The sequence below is a fragment of the Triticum urartu genome, chromosome 7, assembly GCF_003073215.2.
Source record: "Triticum urartu cultivar G1812 chromosome 7, Tu2.1, whole genome shotgun sequence".
In the NCBI taxonomy this organism is placed as follows: Eukaryota; Viridiplantae; Streptophyta; class Magnoliopsida; order Poales; family Poaceae; genus Triticum; species Triticum urartu.
This window is the reverse complement of record NC_053028.1, coordinates 19,046-37,454: the sequence shown is the minus strand read 5'-3', so window position 1 is coordinate 37,454 and position 18,409 is coordinate 19,046. Positions and strand designations below refer to the sequence as shown.

Here is an 18,409-nt window from a genome sequence, read left to right as displayed (position 1 = left end):
ACTAAATTGATTCAACCATTTGACCTTTAATTTACAGAGTCACACTTCCACAATCCATAAAAAATCTGTGGAATCTCCGATCTGGACGTCCTATAGACTTTAAACATCATTAACCAGTTCTTTCGTGACAAACGAGAGCTTGGGAAATCCGGGGTGGTTCTTTGTTGCTCCTTTCCACTCCTTTTTTGTTTCATCCCTCACTCCATCATGGATGCTGACCTCTTTAAGACAAACCAGGGACTAGATCCTCGTGCCGCTAAAGTATTACCGATAAAGACTTTCGCCCCGCTTTATATATAAAGTATTTAGATCCTTGCATCAGAGCTGGAGTGACTTGAGGCGAGGCAGAGATCCCTCTTGGATTTCAAGCTCAGTTATGACTTCCACCACGATGCATAGGGCAGCTGAGTTGCGATCAGCTTCAGGTGCTCCAGGCTGTGCACTCTCCTAAGGGCAGCAAGAATGTCACCGCTCCGGTTATCACCAGGGAATGACAAGCACAACTTAGTGAGTCAGACAGCATAGTAATAAACCGAAGCATTTGGCTCCATTTGTTCACTTGTGGCTTGAGTGACCTAAGATAGTAATCCTTATCTTGTGGGGAATTCAGCAGGTCTTGAGAACATTCATAATTAATGTTCAGTGAGACTGAAAGAGCTTTGTTTGGATCGGTGCCTCTATTCATGTTGAGTGAACTATCATCGGTGGTGGATTCACACCATATTTTTCACCTTTGTCAGGTGCTTCACATGCTTCATGATCTGTGTGAAACTTTGGCTCTTGTTGTCCACAACAAATCCGGCTACCGTCTTCAATTTACTTTTCTCACCCAATTCTGTAGCCAAAACATTCTGCGACTGACTTCATTTTGTTGGAGCTTGAACTTTCCAAACAGATGAATTAAACATGGCGGTTCCATGACTTGTGTGGGCAGAATCTCTATCCTGGTTTTTCTTACATCCAGTATCTCCAATAATCTAAGTTGCTTTATCTCCTTTACTAGTTAGCAGCAACGGCCGGATCAAGGCCAGGCCAGGAGATTAGTACAGCTTCATTAGCAAAAGATGACGAAGCCAACATAGATTAATATTGCAAGAAAGAAACATCTAGAGTGCAATTTAACTTATGCATCCCCGAGTCGAGTCACGCCTCTCCAAACCGGCCTTGCTAATTACCTTATTTATTTTCCTCTTGCAGTACACTCTACTAAGAATCTAGTATTCATTTCTTATACTCGTGCAGTGCAGTCCCCTCCACCGAGAATCTCTTTATTTTTTTTAATTCTAGCATCTGTTTGCGTTAATTAATTACATTCCCCAAGATCTTGTCCCCCTGCCTCTCACATGCCCTGATCTGATGCAGGCTGCCTTTGGAAGAGGGATCAAGAGCTAGCGGTGAGAAGAGTGGGCTGCAGGTTCTTGATTGACTGATGCTGCGAGAGTTCAAGGAGGAGGTGGAGATCAAACCTCTCCTTGAGCAGAAGGTGGAGGTACGATCTCCTCCTAAGCATGAGGAAGAGGAGGAGGCCGATGGATCACCTCAAGTGGGCAACAGCGCCTTCTCCGATCCAGATCCATCTACCAGAGGTGCTCATCTCACTTGACTTGCTAATGACTGATTATAGCTAGGAAGAACATACTATTATGAATTACTTACAACTTTCCCCGGAAACCATGTGTCCATTTCTAACACTGTAACCCGATTTCGGCAACCATTTCCATGAAATATGAGGACACATCTTCTAATCTTCCCCCTTGTATGAGAGTCTTTACTTGATGTAAGGATGATCAATGCTGCCTCTCGGCCCCCGCTGATGTCTTTCATTATTATTATATACTGTAACATTCATTATTTGTTAATTAATTATACCTTTGTTTGTGTGTGCTTAGATGTTTCGATCCGAGGCAGAGAGATTGGGGCCCCAATCAGCGCTTCGATGGGCGCCATGAGACCCCTCGTTGGGAAGCTGGATATGCTACTGCAAGCTCCTCTTTTACAAGGATGCTCCAACTCCAAGAGGGTCAAGCGGGTCAAGGACGGGATGTGCCTCCTCAAAGATGACGTTGAAAAGATGGGCTTCTACCTTGATCAGCTGTCAGAGGTGGAGGACCCTTCCCTGGCGGCCAATTGCTGGATGAATGAGGCGCGTAATCTGTCCTACGACACGGAGGATTACATTGACAGCATAATATTTGTGCGGCCTGAGCATCCCTCCCTTGTTCCCAACAACATCAAGACCACCTGGTCCGGCCTCAAATTCAGACTCTGCCTCAAATTCCTCGGTCATGCCAAGACCCCCAAGACTCAGCTTGTTATTATTGCGGAAACCCTATCAGAATTCAGGATGTATGTCCAGGAGGCAATCGAACGGCACCAGAGATACAGTCTTCATTCTTGCAGCACATTGAAGCGTAGGCTTGTGCCCGTTGGCCCTACGCTTCCAATTCCAACACAGTATGATGAAGAAGCATCGCACATCGTGATCGATGGTTGGATGAATAAGTTTATCAACTCATTGGTGGCTGACGTTGGGGAGGATAAACAGCAGCAGGAGCAGCAGCTCAAGGTGGTCTCTATTTTTGGACCTTCATCTCTGGGTAAAACTACACTTGCCAAAGTGTTGTACAGAAGAACTGGGAAGCAATATCATTGTCATGCTTTCATTTGGGTGTCCAAGAAACCCGATATGAAGAGGATTTTCTGTGACATTCTCTCGCAATTCCAGCTTCCGGACCCTCCACATGATTTTAAGGAGACTGACCTCATTGATAATATCAAGAAATATCTACAAAACAAAAGGTACAACTATTTTTACTACTACAAAATGTCGCCATAAAACTCTAATTAATATGCCCCCTCAATTTTGTCATGTTGCAGGTATCTGATTATTATTGATGATTTGTGGGAAACATCAGTATGGGATATAATTAATCAAGCTTTTCCCAAGGGTAGTCAAGGCAGCAGAATAGTAACAACTACACAGATCGAAGACGTTGCAGTAGCATGTTGCTGTTATCAGTCGGAGCATGTCTTTGAAACGAAACCTCTGGATGATGTTCATGCAAGAAAGCTATTTTTTAACAGACTCTTTGGCTCTGAAAGTGATTGTCCTGAAGAATTGAAACAAGTTTGTGATGAAATTGCTGAAATTTGTGATGGTTTGCCGCTAGCCACAATCAGCATAGCTTGTCTTCTACTAAGCCAGCCTGTCATGTCAAATGGTCTCTTCACATCCATCCATCAGTCGTTAATCACTTGTTTCTCTGCGGTGCCTACTTCTGAAAGAACAAGACAAGCACTGAATCTGAGCTATAATAATCTTCCTCGTTATTTGAAGACATGCCTACTCTACCTTATTATGTATCCAGAGGGCTACACATTCTTAAAAGATGATTTGGTGAAGCAATGGGTGGCAGAAGGTCTGATCTATACAACAGAAGGGCAAGACAGTGAGGAAGCTGCAGAAAGCTATCTCTATCAACTTATTGGTAGAAGCTTCATCCAGCCGATATGTGTCAACTACAACAATGAAGTATTGTCCTGTCAAGTGCATGACATGGTCACATGGTACATGATCTTATTACACACAAGTCCGCAGAAGAGAATTTCATCGTGGCAATAGACTACAGCTGTCAAAAGAATGTGTCACTTTCTCACAAGGCCCGTCGACTCTCGCTCGTCTTTGGGGACGCAAGTTATGCCAAGATACCAGCAAACATCAGAAAATCGCAAGTTCGGTCAGTTAGATTTTCTGGATTACTTGAGTCTATGCCTTGTCTTACAGAGTTCAAACTTGTTCGTGTCCTAAACCTTCAACTATCTGGTCAAGGCTACAATGATGATGATATAGCAGACCTCAGTGGGATTTCAGAAATGTTTCAACTGAGATATTTGAAGATTGCATGTGATGTCTGCATCAAACTGCCGAACCATGTGCTACAGTACATGGGAACACTGGATATTACGGATGCAAGATTTGCTCCTGTTCCATGGGATGTCAATTTCCCACACTTGCTGCACTTGCACCTGACTCTTCCTGTCGAGAGAGATCTGTTGGGTTGGATAGATGGAACAAGGTCCCCCAGTCTAATGAGCCTTGGCAAGCTAAGTTACCTGAAGGAGCTTCATCTTACCATTTTTTCACTGCCTACTCTCCAGCATGTGGCGAAGAACATGGAATCTCTGGGTTATTTACTCGGGTATCATGGCAACCTGAAAACCATAGCAGTAGCTCATGCCTCATCAGTTAAAAATACCATGGCTTTAAAAACAGACATTTTGTGGGATTCCATGGAACCTCCCCCCCTTCTCCACAGATTTGAATTATCGCCGCACTGCAGCTGTATATTCTCACTGGTGCCTTCATGGATTGGTAAACTTGGCAACCTATGCATTTTGAAGATTGCAGTGAGGGAACTGACGATGAATTCTGTCGATATTCTCAGAGGATTACCTGCCCTGACTGCTCTATCGCTGTATGTGGAGACGCCGCCTGATGACAATATCATCTTTGATAAGGCCGGGTTCTCAGTTCTCAAGTACTTCAAGTTTACGTTCATGCGGGGTATAGCTTGGGTAAAATTTGAGTCGAATGCAATGCCTAATCTCTGGAAGCTCAAGCTAGTTTTCAAGGCCATCCCCCCAATGGACCAACAACTTATTCTCTGTTCGAACCATCCCCAGTGGAAAACATTTGGACATGGTACGGCATTAATCAGCATCGATTATATGCCAGGCCTTAGAGAGATCTTCACAAAATTTGGGGGTACAGCTGCTGATCTGGAGTATGTCTCGAGGATTGGTGTAGCTAGTAATCATCCAAGCAATCCTATAATTGACGTGCAATTAGTGGATTCTGGTTCCTATGTTGATGAAAGCACCGAGACTGAAATAACAAGCCCATATGAGATTTTGGAGGAAAGACCAGATGAGATAATTAAATCTGGTTCTGGGAATACTAGTCTAGGTCGGTGATTAAACCTTTGTATTCAGGTGCTATAAATAAATTGATAATCAATCTGGCAGAGCAGAAATTGGTGTCCTAGCTTTCGCTTGCATAGAGGAAATGGTAAGACCCATGCATAGATCAGTTTGTGAAGTACCCTAGTGGGGGGATTATCTTTTCTTGTAAGGCGTATTGTCGTTAACCCGTCAGCCTCGGCATTCTTGTAATTCACAACTGTATCTTGAGAAGAAACATTTTTCTCAATGTTATTACAATACACATATTCCACGTTGTGACTTAATACACTAACTTGTTCCAATGTTTGTGTTAGTGCAAAGGAGCATACAAGGTCTCAGTCTACAGCTAATTGGGAGAAAGAATAGCTGAACGGCATTATCACCTGCATGTTATTGTTCGCGTGAACTGTTGCATTCTTGATAACATATGTTTCTTATCTGCTTTTTGCAAATAAATGTAGACCTTATGAACATATGTTTCTTATCTGCTTTTTCCAAGCGGCGACGTGTTTAATGGTGCCGGTAGAGGGACGGACGGGTGGCGTTCGCACGCGTGCACCAGAGTAGGTTCCTCGGTAACCACGTATGTTTAATGGAGGGAGGCGGACGACCGGGTGCCGTTTGAATGTGCAGAGTAGACACGTGCATCTAGAAGCAACATGGTCGGTGATCTCAGCCGGGGCGCCGCTTCAATGCTGGCTCAAGTTAGAGGTCACGCCCGCTCTGGGCTGGCATGAATGTGGCGCGACGCTGTGGAGTGGTGCTGGCCGGTTCGGGTGGCAAAGGGAGAAAGCGCAGAGAGGGTTTTGGCTGGGTCATGGTTGTCGGACGCATGCACGACAGTCTTGCGGACCACCCTAGTTTACTTACGGTGTACCCAGTTTACTTACGGTGTACGGGGAAAAAGGATCTCCGGACCAGACCGCAGATGAACACAGGGTTGCGTTGGATGACCAAAAATTAGGGCAGCAGACATGTCGAGGAGCAAACCAAATTAATGGGAGGAGATTTGGGGATAGAGACAATATCAAATGAAAACCACATATTCAGTGGAAGCATGGAAACCTGAGTGCAAGCCGTTGGATCCTATATGTATGGCCTAGATCCATACATAACTGCTGCCTGCTATTTGCAATAAGGCGCCCGCTTGCAGCACTTCGTTTTTGCACACAGCCCCTCAATGCTAGTAGAATTAGAACCACATCCAACAGAACTCTGCCCAAAAACTCAAAGTATGTACAGGAGTGGATACCGCAAACAGTACACTTGCTGTTTAATTAAATCTTGGGCGTCGAAAGATGCAGAGGCATGTTTGAGTTCAGAGGCAGCAAAAAGAATCATCAAAAGACAAATCTTGGGCGTCCAAATATGCTGGAACATTATTTGTATAGCACTTTGCAGCCTAGTGCCCAACTAGCAGAACTAAAATCCCTCAGTTTAACAGCCACTACTTGCCTCTCGGTGGAGGTTAGGTCTTTTTCATGACGATGAACAGCCTCTACAGTTTCAGTACATTGTCCTTGATAAACTTGAGGAAATCAAACTCGTTATGATTCCCTTATAGTTCACACAAAGACAAAGTCTTGATGTGCGACTGACACTTGCACTTCACACATCACATTTTCAACGACCGAAACCATTGCCTAGAATAACTTGAAGTAAAACAAACACTTCAGTTGGACATAGTGCTGATTATGCAGCACTAATCTGATTCAGTCGCTTGAAACAATGCATCACTTCAATACACAGGTTTACGCAAAATAATAAAAAATACACAAGTACATCAGTTATATTGGATGAACCAACTACAGCATGTGAGTGCATTTCATTACGAAATAAACACATCACTACCTCAGCCAGCCATTAACAGTGAAGGCAAATCTACGCATTTATACATCAGGCCACTGAACACGCATTTATACATCAGGCATACAAGGTGAGCAGTGTAATAGAAATCCTCATACACCTTGGGACCTACATCCGGTATGACGTTCGATGGGTAACGCTGATTGGCACGGCTGGCCAAACAGCCGCCGGAGAGGAGACAACTGCCGAAGAGGAATCAGCCACGCCGCTTGTCGCTCGCCGGCCCTACGCGGAACGAGGCGGTCGTGCTGGAGGAACGCACCACCTGCCACAAATCTTCTAACCCTAGCTGTTGATGTGGAAAAATTTCGAATCAAGATTGGAATATCTTCATCGGCAAAGGAACGGGATGGAGCTTCCATTGGAGACATTTCTGTACCGAGGTACAAGATAACTATGGGGTTGTATTTGCATTTTGTGCCTCTTTTCATCCCACATCCCACACTTCCCATCCAACGGTCCACGGTCCAGTTTCCATGCTTCCACTGAACATATGGTTTCCATCAGATATGTACTCTTGGGGATAACTAGTGCTTTCTATCAGCGGACATCCTGTTATTTTTTGTTTTCACCTCTAACTGAAACAATCCTTTCTACTGTAGGTATTTGGGGAGGAAACCCCAATCCCAAATTCACATGTATAATCCCCCGTTATATAGAACCAAACAAAGGATTGCGGAGTAAAATGCAACATCCTGTGCCTCTCTACTACATAGAATGTATTTTTTTTCTGAGGTAAAAATGTACGGTAGTTGCATTAATCAACCTCTTGGCAACTTGAGAGGTAACCTCTGATTCAAGGGTGAAGGAACCATCAATAACTAGGACACTGATAATGTTTTTTTAACTATTAACAGTATATTAATGTTTGATAAATTATTGGCATCACTCGTTAAGTCTATATAGCATCGGTAAGCCCTCGGTGGTGGCTGTCTGGTTGCTGTTGAGCTCGCCAGTGACACCCTCATTTTTCCTTCTCCTCATTCTTTTGCCGTCCCGCTCCGTGTTGTTTCTCCTCCTCGTCCACAACTCCTCCTTCCGTTTGGATCAGGTGGAGCATCGATTGGATCCAACGGTAACACCATCCGTCTCGAGTCAATGGGAAGCCGACCCGCATCACGTGCCTCACTGCTAGCCGTAGTAAAACAATGCACCGCCCCTGCTTTGCAAACAGGGAGATAAGTTTAACAACTGGCAAAGCAGGTTGCCAGGCACGACAAGATGGTGTGTTTCCTGATGCTTGCTTGCTTAAAAGACTTTTCTTTAACTAAACCCCAAACGCACAGTTCTCTAACGTTGCCAGTATCGATGCAAATGCATGCTGGAGCTAGCCCCCAGGGAAGGGCAGCCACTATCTTGTGTACTCTGCACACTGGCTGAGCATGCTGCAGCTCCACGCATGGATTTCATATTTTTCTCCCCTCCCACGGTTGCATCTGAGGCTTGGCATGCCACGCCAAGATCAAGGCGTGCTGGAACCTGGAACTACCCAGTACAAACTGCTGACACCTAAAAGGCCCACGAGGCAGCCGCTGTGATGTTTTGCTGGCTACTAAATCGGAACACATTGTATTCTTACATCTGAGTTTTGGCTTGTGTCTGAATTGCAGTCCTTAGTTGTAGGTCCATTATATCATAATTCGGGTAAATTCTTTTTTGGCAATTTAAGAGGTAACCTCCCTGTACCAAGGGACAACCACCAACTCAGATATTTTTATTTTCTTGTAATTTGGAGTACATTAATTTTACATTATTTTCACCGCATTCTGTGGATCACTTGTCACTCGACTTTTTCTTTAAGCAGTGTGCTTACTATCCATAGTTCCGAGCATATGTTTTGGTATTTATTTTTTTCTGTCGAAGATTGTTCTGGCATCACTTCAACTCCGCATCGGCATGGTGCATGTAAGCCCTACGTGGTCGCCAGTTGTGCTTGCAGGCCACCCACTCATTTCTATTATCCTCATACTTTCGTCTCTGTGCGCCCCTTGTTGCAATCCTCCACCAATCCCCTTGATTGGACGGCGTATGATTTTCATTTTGCAAATGCTGAAACTTGTGAAGATATAAATTTTTGGTAGCCATGTGGTGTGAATGTAGTCTACTGAACGGTAGCATTGCCTGTTTCGAGTCAATGCAAATGCAAAGTTGATCCTCATTCCTCGGTGTGTGCTAGACTTGCTTGCAAGTTGAAGTAAACTATGAATGCACCCCCAATTGCTGCATCGACGAGGCGGATAACCCAGCGACAAGGCGCTAGCGATGAATGAGTTAATTAGTGCGCATCTAATGTGTAACTTTTTTCAAATTGGGGCATGCAGTGCGCATCTCGACAGCCTGCCAAAATGCCAGGTTTAATTAATACACTACTTGGACCGATGAGGTCGAGAAATGGGAGCTAAGTTTAAAAACCTATAAACATGTGCGGCAGCAGTTTAGATGCAGTATCTTTGCCTAATGGCTAGCTAACCTGTTCATAAAGCATTGCAAGCATCCTCAATCTCTGAATAGTTTGCCTGGCATCTTGTATCTGGAGCTAGCCATTAGGTAACCGTGTACTATGCAGAGGCATCTTGTGAACTTACATAGAGGTTGAGGATGCTTGCAATGCTTTATGAATAGGTTAGTGAACCCTAAGCTGCATCTGATCCTTTATATTTTGCTCCCTTCCCAAGGTTGCATCTGAGCTTTGGCTAATTGGCTGGCTGCTCGCGGCTTATTTCTGCGGTATCGAGAACAAGAAAAAGCATTATGCAGGGCACATTGCTTTCAGTTCCCACCTGCTTTGAGTACACACACCATTGTCCAGAGCAAGAAAAATGTATTATCTACAACTTCACTGGCCAATTAATATTGTAAAGACAACTAGTGCAATTTAACCAAAGGGGCCACATCAGACCACTTACCATCCAAAATTACGAGTAACCGTTCCACGTCGCTCCCATCGGGAGCGATGGGAGCGACGGGGAAGGCACTCCCGCCACTGCCGCCAGCACCCTCCACTCCCTTCCTCCTCCCTCGCAGCCGCCAGAAGATGCTGCCGGGCAAAGCCTGGCCAACGTCGGTAACTGCAGGGATATTCACCTTCTCACGCAGGACCTCCGCCAAGGGGTGGCACGACTGGGCCGGCACACCGCGATGGCGAGGGTCGTGATGGTGCGGCGGTGGATCCCCACGGCGGCGGCACTCGTGACCAGCGGAGCATGACGTACTTCCAGGTAGCGGATCATGCAGGTGAGGGAGTGGCGACGAAGTGGGATCCACCCCGATCTGGCGTCCGTCTTCAGCCGGCGGCGCAGGCTGTGGCATGTGCGAGTCGGTGTCCTACGCCGTGGCGGCGCGGGTTGTGGGCTGTGCGGGCGATTGCGTTGGCGTGGTGAAGGAAGCGATGTGGTGGCAGTCCTTGTGCTCTTATTGCATCGCGACAGCGAATCTACATGATCGATCCTCCTCAATCTGGTCGTCAACGTGTTCCAGAACTGCAGCCGAAGATCTTGGCCAAGGATATCTGGATGAGATTGAATCTGGTCGTGCGCATCTGTGTCAACTTACGCGGCTCCATGAGGGGGCGACACGAAGCTCTGTTGTTTGTTGGCACCATGGAACATGTTGATATCTCGATTTCCATGGCTTAGACAGCAGTGGAGAAAGTCATGGTGGCTGAGATCGGAGCATCAATAGGACGGAGGGCGCCTTGGAGGAGATGGAGTCAACCAGGTGTTTGATAACTTTCAAAAGCATCCGTGACAAGTGGGGAAGGCAACACTCGAGGATTTCATTTTTTGTGGTGCTCCTCGGGTGCCGAGTCGTGACTTTCAGGGTGAAAACGTAAGGTCTGACCCTCATTGCTTGTGCCTGGTAATTGCCTTGCTAAAAGTATTGACTTGAGAACTCGGACTTTCTCCACGGTGAAAACCTAAGATCTTGGATGGGGCGACGACGGCGCTTGTGCACTGTTTCTTTTATTGAAAAATAAAATAAAATATGTCTTGTAAAAAAAGTGCAATTTAAAATATTTTGCTGGCAGATTTGTCCATATGTTGTCACGTGGTAGGTTCGAATCGTGGAGTACTAAAATGGTAGCCTCCTGGCCGGCATATCAAGCTTATCTCTTAGCTTAACCTCATAGAGTCATGGCTGTTGTTGTGTGTTTTCGTCCTCACCAGCGGGTCGATACTCCATGATGTTATCTTGCAACCAACCACAGAGAGAAAGATAGATAGATAGAGAGAGAGAGAGAGATGGAAGCTGTGGCGATGGCCGTGGCCACCGCTTTCGTGGACTGCATGGTGCCGAGGCTCTTCAAGTTTTTGGAGGAGAATAGTGAGCTTCGGAAGAACCTGCAGAGTGACATCAACTACATCAAGTATGAGTTTGAGATGATTTCTGCCACCATCAAGGATGAGCAAAAGAATTGCCATGATGGTGGCGAAGAGGTGCATACTGTGTGGATCAATATGGTGCGTGACTTGGCGCACGCCATCGAGGACTGCCTCGATAGATTCACACACCGTGTGGCGATGGCTGAAACGGGTGCTGGGTGGCTCCGTCGGGCTGTGCACCGGGTGAAGACGGTGAAGGCCCGTAATGAGTTTGCTGTTGCCATCCGGAAGCTCAAGAAGATATCAGAGGATGCTTCCCAGCTGAAAGGGACCTACAGTAGCAGCACCACCTCTTCACCAGGGCGGTCGCTGCTGTCGTCTGAGCACACAGAGATGGCGGTGATGACTGACGACGAAGACGAGCATTCAGCAGCATCGTCCGGCCCTGCGCCCGTTGGTATGGACGGTCCCCACAGTGAGCTTCTGAATCTGATCCAGCAACAGCAGCAGCTCAAGGTGATCACCATTGTTGGGTTCCATGGTATGGGCAAGACTCTCCTCGCCAATCATGTGTACAAGGCAATTGAGAGCCAATATGAAGCTCTGGCTTGGGTCCCTCCAGCAAAACTAGGGGGAACAGCTAGTGAGGTTCTCAAGGAGATACTCCAACAACTTGGTCAGTGCACCGATGGCCCTCTCAACAAGCTTCAGGAAAGAATCAAAGATTGTATTGGGACCAAGAGGTAATTCGTCTATCAATCGATCTGCCAAACTCGGCCTTAAATATATTTTTCTCTAATTAATCTGTCATGTTTAATTTGATATGTGGATTCTTCATTCTAACTAGCAAGATGATCTACACATTTGTGTGATAGATCCTTTTTTGCACTTTATTCTAGTTACTAGATTTCTTCTCTAGTTATTTTTCCCATGATCAATTGTTATTTCGTTTAACCTGCTTCAACGTATTATCATCCATATATAACTTACAAGAAAAAAATTCCAGTCCCCTCCCCTGCGAGCGCGCCCGGGAGCCTGAGCTCTGCCACCAGTGCTAGACACCCCCCCCCCCCCCCTTCGGCCTCTCCTCCTCCTTGCCACCGCCGAGGGCGTCCGCCGGCCCAAGCCCGTGCGACCCTGGCGGCGGCGGGGTATCGCCCTTCGTCCCCTATTTGAGATCCTAGTGGAGCAGGGACGCTGCTCATGGGAGCGTGGGGTCCGGCGGGGCTTCCGGTGGCAGAGGCGTGGGGATCCGGCGCCTAGGTGGCTGGGAGGCGTCCTGCAGAGGTGGCTAGGTCTCAGCCCGATTTAGATCCCGTCGAGCACCTGCTGGCATGGGTGGCTGGTGGTGTTCAATGCATTGCGCAAGTCTAGTGGCGGCGGCCACCTCCAGTGAGGGTGTGAGTGTACCCCCTTCCCGGGGACTGGGGAGTTGTTGCTGATGGTGTTGGGCGCCGTGCTTGGCCATGCGGGCGGTGAGCCGACGGTGAGCGTGAATCTCAGACTTCGGCCCTGTTTGCCCATGGTTCCAATCTGAAGATGGCGACCTCGGCGTTCTTTGGCCTCCCACGCCGACCCAGATGCCGGCGACCAATCTTGTGGCCAGTGTGGTTGTTAGTCGGGGTGGGATTTGGATGGGCAAGACCCTTGACCAGCGGCGTAGACCATGATGCCGGCGGCACTTCAACACCGTTCTACATCTTGGAGTCAGCATCGAGTTCTTGCCCATTACTTCCTCTTCCTGTTCGGGTGAAAACCCAAAATCCCACAGATTGGGTGGTGACGGCGCCAAAGGCGTCGTTCTCTTCGTGAAGCGCCGCCTTGGGCCGGTGGAGTGGTGGTCATGGCTATTATGTGTTGGTTTGCCGGAGTTCTTCAGTGAAATTCCTGCTTGGTGGCTTACGGTGGTCTTCGTGGTTGTGGCTAGAGGCAAAGGCGATGATGGGAGTGGCTTTGCCAGACAAGGTTACCGTGTCGCCGTCCACTCCGCGGTAAAATGTTCTTCCAGTCCATACGAGCTCGGGGTGAGTTCTTCTGCTTGTCAACGGTCTGGTGTCCTACGATCCAGGACGACAGGGCAGGGGCCATCTTTGAAGGCAGAGACGGATGGCCAGACAACGGTGGCCTATTGGGAGTTGACGTCGCATGGTCTTCCTCCAGCGGCGGGCTGCTCCATTATCGCCATTGCATCATTGGCATAACCTGGAGTTGCCGGGGTCCTCGATGTCCTAGCATGTTTTAGGTGTAGTCGGGGCCTATTAGCTGTTCGGTAGCATCTTGTGTCCTTCTGCCGCCTGTCTTTGTTTCTTCGTTTTTGTTGTATCTGTGGTTGTATTGCTCGGCTGTTGCTTCATAATATAAAGCGGGGAAACCCTCTATCATCATATAACTTAAAAATTATATTAAAGTAAATATATACATCTCAAGAAAAAAATATTAGACTTTGGTTTAAAACTTTGGATACGTTAAATTATTGTCAAAGACACACCGATATGTGGTACTTCAAGACTATTCAGTGGCACTTAATCCATTGTCCATTGTATAAACGTCATGTAAAATCATACTTACTCATACTATCATTTTGCTTCTTCACTTAAACGCGCGCACATCCATTTTTTTTATTTTATCGCAAATGTTATTCTGAAAGGAAATCACCAAGATATAAATGTAAATATGTTCTGTGGGAATTTAAATGTCAGTGGCTCAGATATAAATCTTGTATTCTTTTTCTCCATGTTTCGCCTCTGGTAGTGAGATGCATATTATCCCTGGAGTTAAGCTGCTTCTATGCATTTTAGTTGTCTTTGCATTTTCTGCCATTCACTTTTGTCCTGTTCTGTGTTTTTTTTAATTCATTCAGTTCTCTATTCATCTACCGATGTAATCCTTGTCTAATAGCTTGTTATGTTTAATTTGGTACATAGGTTCTTCATTGTAATTGATGACTTGCGGAAAGCAGGATATTGGGACCATATAAAAGAGGCCTTTGCAGGGTTAAGCGGCAGATTTCTGGTGACAACGGCCATTCAGCGCATAGCAAATATCTGCAGCATCTCAGTTGTTCATGATCATGTGTACATAATGACAACTCTTGCCGACCAACACTCAAGAATTTTGTTCTTAAAGGAAGCTTTCCAAGACGACGATCCACCAGCGGATGCAAAGGAGCTCAGCTCTGCAGCGCTCAAGAAATGTGATGGTCTTCCCCTTGCTCTTGTTACCACCGCTAGGTTCTTTCAAAGCATGGGTAATCCAACACGCATGAAATGGGCAAAGTTATGCGCCGAACTGGGTACACATCTGGAGAGCGATGAGCTATTTGCAAGAATGAGGCGTGTGCTTGTGCAAAGCTACACCAGCCTTGATAGCCAGGTTGACAGGACATTCTTGTTATATTTGAGTACCTACCCAAGTGGTCGTCCTGTCAGGAAATCAACCCTAATAAGGAAGTGGTTAGCTGAGGGGTTTTCACCAGGAAACATTACAAGCAGTGCCCTTGACGCCGCTACTAGCTGTTTCGAAAAGCTAGTTGACCGGAGTATCCTCCAACATATTGATGCTAGTGGTAACAGCACAGAGGTGAAGACATGCCATACGCATGGCATGATGCTCGAGTTTGTCATCCGCAAGTCCATGTCTGACAATTTTGTTACCTTGTTGTGTGATCAACCATCTGCTCCACCCCTACCCAGTAAAATCCGTCGGCTGTCTCTTCATCATGCAAGGCCCACAGGAGTGAATGATTTGTCTCTTGTCCGGTCACTGACTGTCTTCGGCCAGACACACCCATCAATCTTGGACTTCCGCAATTATGAACTGATGCGAGTTTTGGATCTAGGAGAGTATGATCATGACTTGGGTGATAGTGATCTCAAGTTGGCATGCAGCTATCTGTTGCTGCTGAGGTACCTAAGCCTCGGAGCCGCTGTTACGGCGCTGCCAAAAAATATCAAGAAGCTTCAGTTCTTGGAGACACTGGATGTAAGAAGGACGAATATAGAGATTCTGCCAACACAAGTCATGGAGTTGCCATCTTTACTTCATCTGTTTGGGAAGTTGAAGCTGAAACAAGATGTAGGAGCCCGCAGAATGAGTAAGCTACAGGCTTGGTTGTCAGCCAACAGTAAACTGGAAACAGTAGCAGGATTTGTTGTGGACAGCAACAAGAGCCAAGAATTTGCACAGCTCATTGAGCACATGAAGCATTTGACAAAGGTGAAAATATGGTATGTGTCTCACGCCGATGCCAGCAGCACAAGTACTCTCTCGAAGGCCATCAAGGGGTTCATCGAGAGAGGCACGGAGTTTACAACTTCAGTTGCACTCTCACTTGCTCTCAGTGGTGAAGGGTCTCAAGACTTGCTGAATTTCACCCTGGAAAATGACAAGTCTTTCTATCTTAGATCACTCAAGCTACAAGGGGGCAATATATTCAGCCTCCCTCCCTTTGTTACCATGCTGGCTGGTCTTAATAAGCTGTCCCTTTCATTCCCTCATCAGCTGAGAAGTGACATTATTGCTGCCCTGAGCGAAATGTGCAGCCTGACGCAGCTGAAGCTGACTGCAACTCAACTAGACAAGCACACAATCGGAAAAGATGCATTCAGAATCCTGCAACACCTAAGCATAACAGTGGAAGTGATAACTGAGCTGGAAATCCAAGATGGAGCTCTGTCTTGCCTCAAATCGCTCCGGCTGCTATGTAAAGGTCTAGATGACTTTTCCGGCACATCAGCGATCCAGTACTTTAAACATCTCGAGGAGATTGCTCTTCATCGTGAAGTGGGTGGTGACACAAAACAGAAGTGGAAAGAAGCAGCTAGGAAACACCCAAGATGTCCCAAGATCTTGTTTGTCTAGACAGCACATCAACAACATCCAGGTAATGAATTGTGTCGTACTTGCCTTGCATTGAGCATCCTACTCACCTCTCCACAGTTCACATCCTGGTAATGACTTTTTTTTTCCTATTGTGCAGGAAGTACAGGCTGCGACTTGCTAATGGCAAAGCATTCTCATATGCTGCTTATTGGTTGATGGCCATTCATCAACATGATCAAGTGCATCGAATAATTTAGTCCTCTTTGCTCTCATGTGGATTTGATGGCTTCCCCGCTGTTCGTACTTTTATGTTGTGTCACCAGTAGGATTTATTTATTTGTAACACATCAAAGTTAATGACCTGTTAAGCCGAGCAAACGATTTTCTTTCCAAGAAATAAGGTGACTTCCTGCTGTAATAAATAAGTTTACTCCTGTTTGTTGTTGGACATGTATTTGGTTATTTCGGTCCTAGTCAACTTAATTGGCTTCTATTATTTCTCACAAATTTAGCACTACAATATCATAGTACTTGTTTGGGATAAATTCGGGAATCTTAATTTACTTGATGTGAGTATCTGTGTATATATACCAGCCAAGTGAGCAGCTGGTAATTAATCAGATGGACAAAAAGAGCGCTATGATCCATGAATCACCCTTGAGTGAGCTGCAACATGATGTGCCCAGAAAAAACACTTGATATAACTTAGTGTGCTTTTTTCGGCTTAAAGTGCAACATGTTAGTATCAAGCTGATACCTAATACAACTGGCCGTGGGTGGATGAAACGCCTCTCTGGCCCCGGAGTGGCGGGAGAGGCCAAATCAAAAAAGAAAGAGGCAGGCACGACAGTAGAGGCACAAGAGCCACCGAGCCAGTGCGATGCATGTGACAATGTAAGGAGATGAACCACGTACAAGAGGCGGCACCACTTGTCCCCGTCTCCATCTGCTTCCGCTCTCCCCTCGCCACTACGCTCTACTTCGGATGAGGCCAAGGGCCATGTACGACCCTGGCGCCCGGCAAGGAGGAGCTACACCAATGTGTGAGAAACTTTTGAAAATCGCACTGTTCATGCCTGATTTTGTGTTTTTTGCCACGAACTCCTCGACTTTTCAAACTTCAGAAAATTTTGCACGGAGTTCTCGGTTGAATTATCGTAGTTTCTGAGCCCACTCTAGATATTTGATTTTAATGTCTTCTAGAAAGAAGAAAACATCAACGGTAAAAGAATGAGAAAATACATTTCCTTCAGCTACAAAGTAACAATGGACATATTTATTCCCGGCCATTCCACTAGTTAAAGATACCTATGGGGAGCACTAGCTAGACCAATGGATCACGACAGTTCCTGCTTCAAGAGAGCAAACAGACAAATTAGTCATGTGTTGTAACAGTTATTTCTTCATCCATTGGGCGAACACTTGGAGTAGAGATAAAGGAAACACTCGATGGGGAAGTCTGTATATATGCTAGATTCTGAGAGATTTACGTAATATAGATTATGGAGATGTGGAGCTTTTCCTTGTCCTCTTTACCGTAGATACAAAATGTTCTAGCTGCCAGTTAGCCAAGGTTGAGATGCGACCTTGGGAGGGGCCAAAATAGCATCGGATGCTGCTGGTGCTGAGTCGGGAATCACAAGACGCTGCTTAGAATATAGAGTATTGCATTGAGGTGCAGTACTAACTTCTATTAAAGCACTGCAAGCTTCCTCAATCTCCATGTAACTTCACAAGATGCCTCTGCAGTTCACGGTTAAGCAGACAAAGAATATATTGTTTATAGACTGCTGCCGTGCCACTCCATCTGCAAATTGTTAAACTCGGCTCCCGCTTCTCCGTCTAACTCGCCGATCCAAGCAGCTGACATTGTAGTAGTTTAACCTGGCACGCAGAGCTTGCTACGGCATCGATCTGAACTGCTTGCCAGACTGCCAATTGCAGACAGACGACAGTGTTACAATAGATTGACTAATCAGCTCACGAATCTTTCACGCCTTGCATGTCGGCTCATCAATCCTGGCAGCTAGCGGTGCACTGGTTTACTTCAACTTTGCATTGAGTCCAAAGTCCAAACACAGTTGTTGAATGAACTAGCGAACTGATAAGTCTTTCACACTACATCTACCAAGACTATATTTTCAGAACTTTTTAGATTGACGCTCTGGTACCTTCCCACCTGCTCCGCGAGTTGTTAAACTTAGATCTACCCCCCCCCCCCCCCCCCCCCCCCCTCCCCCCCCTAGCTTGTCGGTCCATGTGATGTCCAAAAAAAAGTTGATTGATCCAAGCACTATATTAGGCTGGTCATAGTGGGGAGTATCGTATACATCATGCACATGGTACTAGTGTATGATACTACATCCATAGTATTATAGATTAATATCATAGGTGGTCTTATTTATTGACATGCACGACAGATAGTAGCATAACATTTA

The 18,409-nt window shown here is 46.1% G+C and overlaps 1 protein-coding gene and 1 pseudogene across 1 annotated transcript; both read left to right on the top strand.

Moving 5' to 3' along the window:
* The first annotated feature begins 1,159 nt into the window (after positions 1-1,159).
* On the top strand, positions 1,160-5,232 carry LOC125525794 (annotated as a pseudogene).
* Positions 5,233-10,935: 5,703 nt separating this feature from the next.
* Positions 10,936-16,462, top strand: LOC125525346 (disease resistance protein RGA4-like). Its single transcript, XM_048690348.1, has 3 exons — positions 10,936-11,893; positions 14,075-16,032; positions 16,129-16,462. The coding sequence occupies exons 1-2, from the start codon at positions 11,070-11,072 to the stop codon at positions 16,008-16,010; spliced, it is 2,760 nt and encodes a 919-aa protein (XP_048546305.1). The 5' UTR covers positions 10,936-11,069; the 3' UTR covers positions 16,011-16,032; positions 16,129-16,462.
* Positions 16,463-18,409: the final 1,947 nt, after the last annotated feature.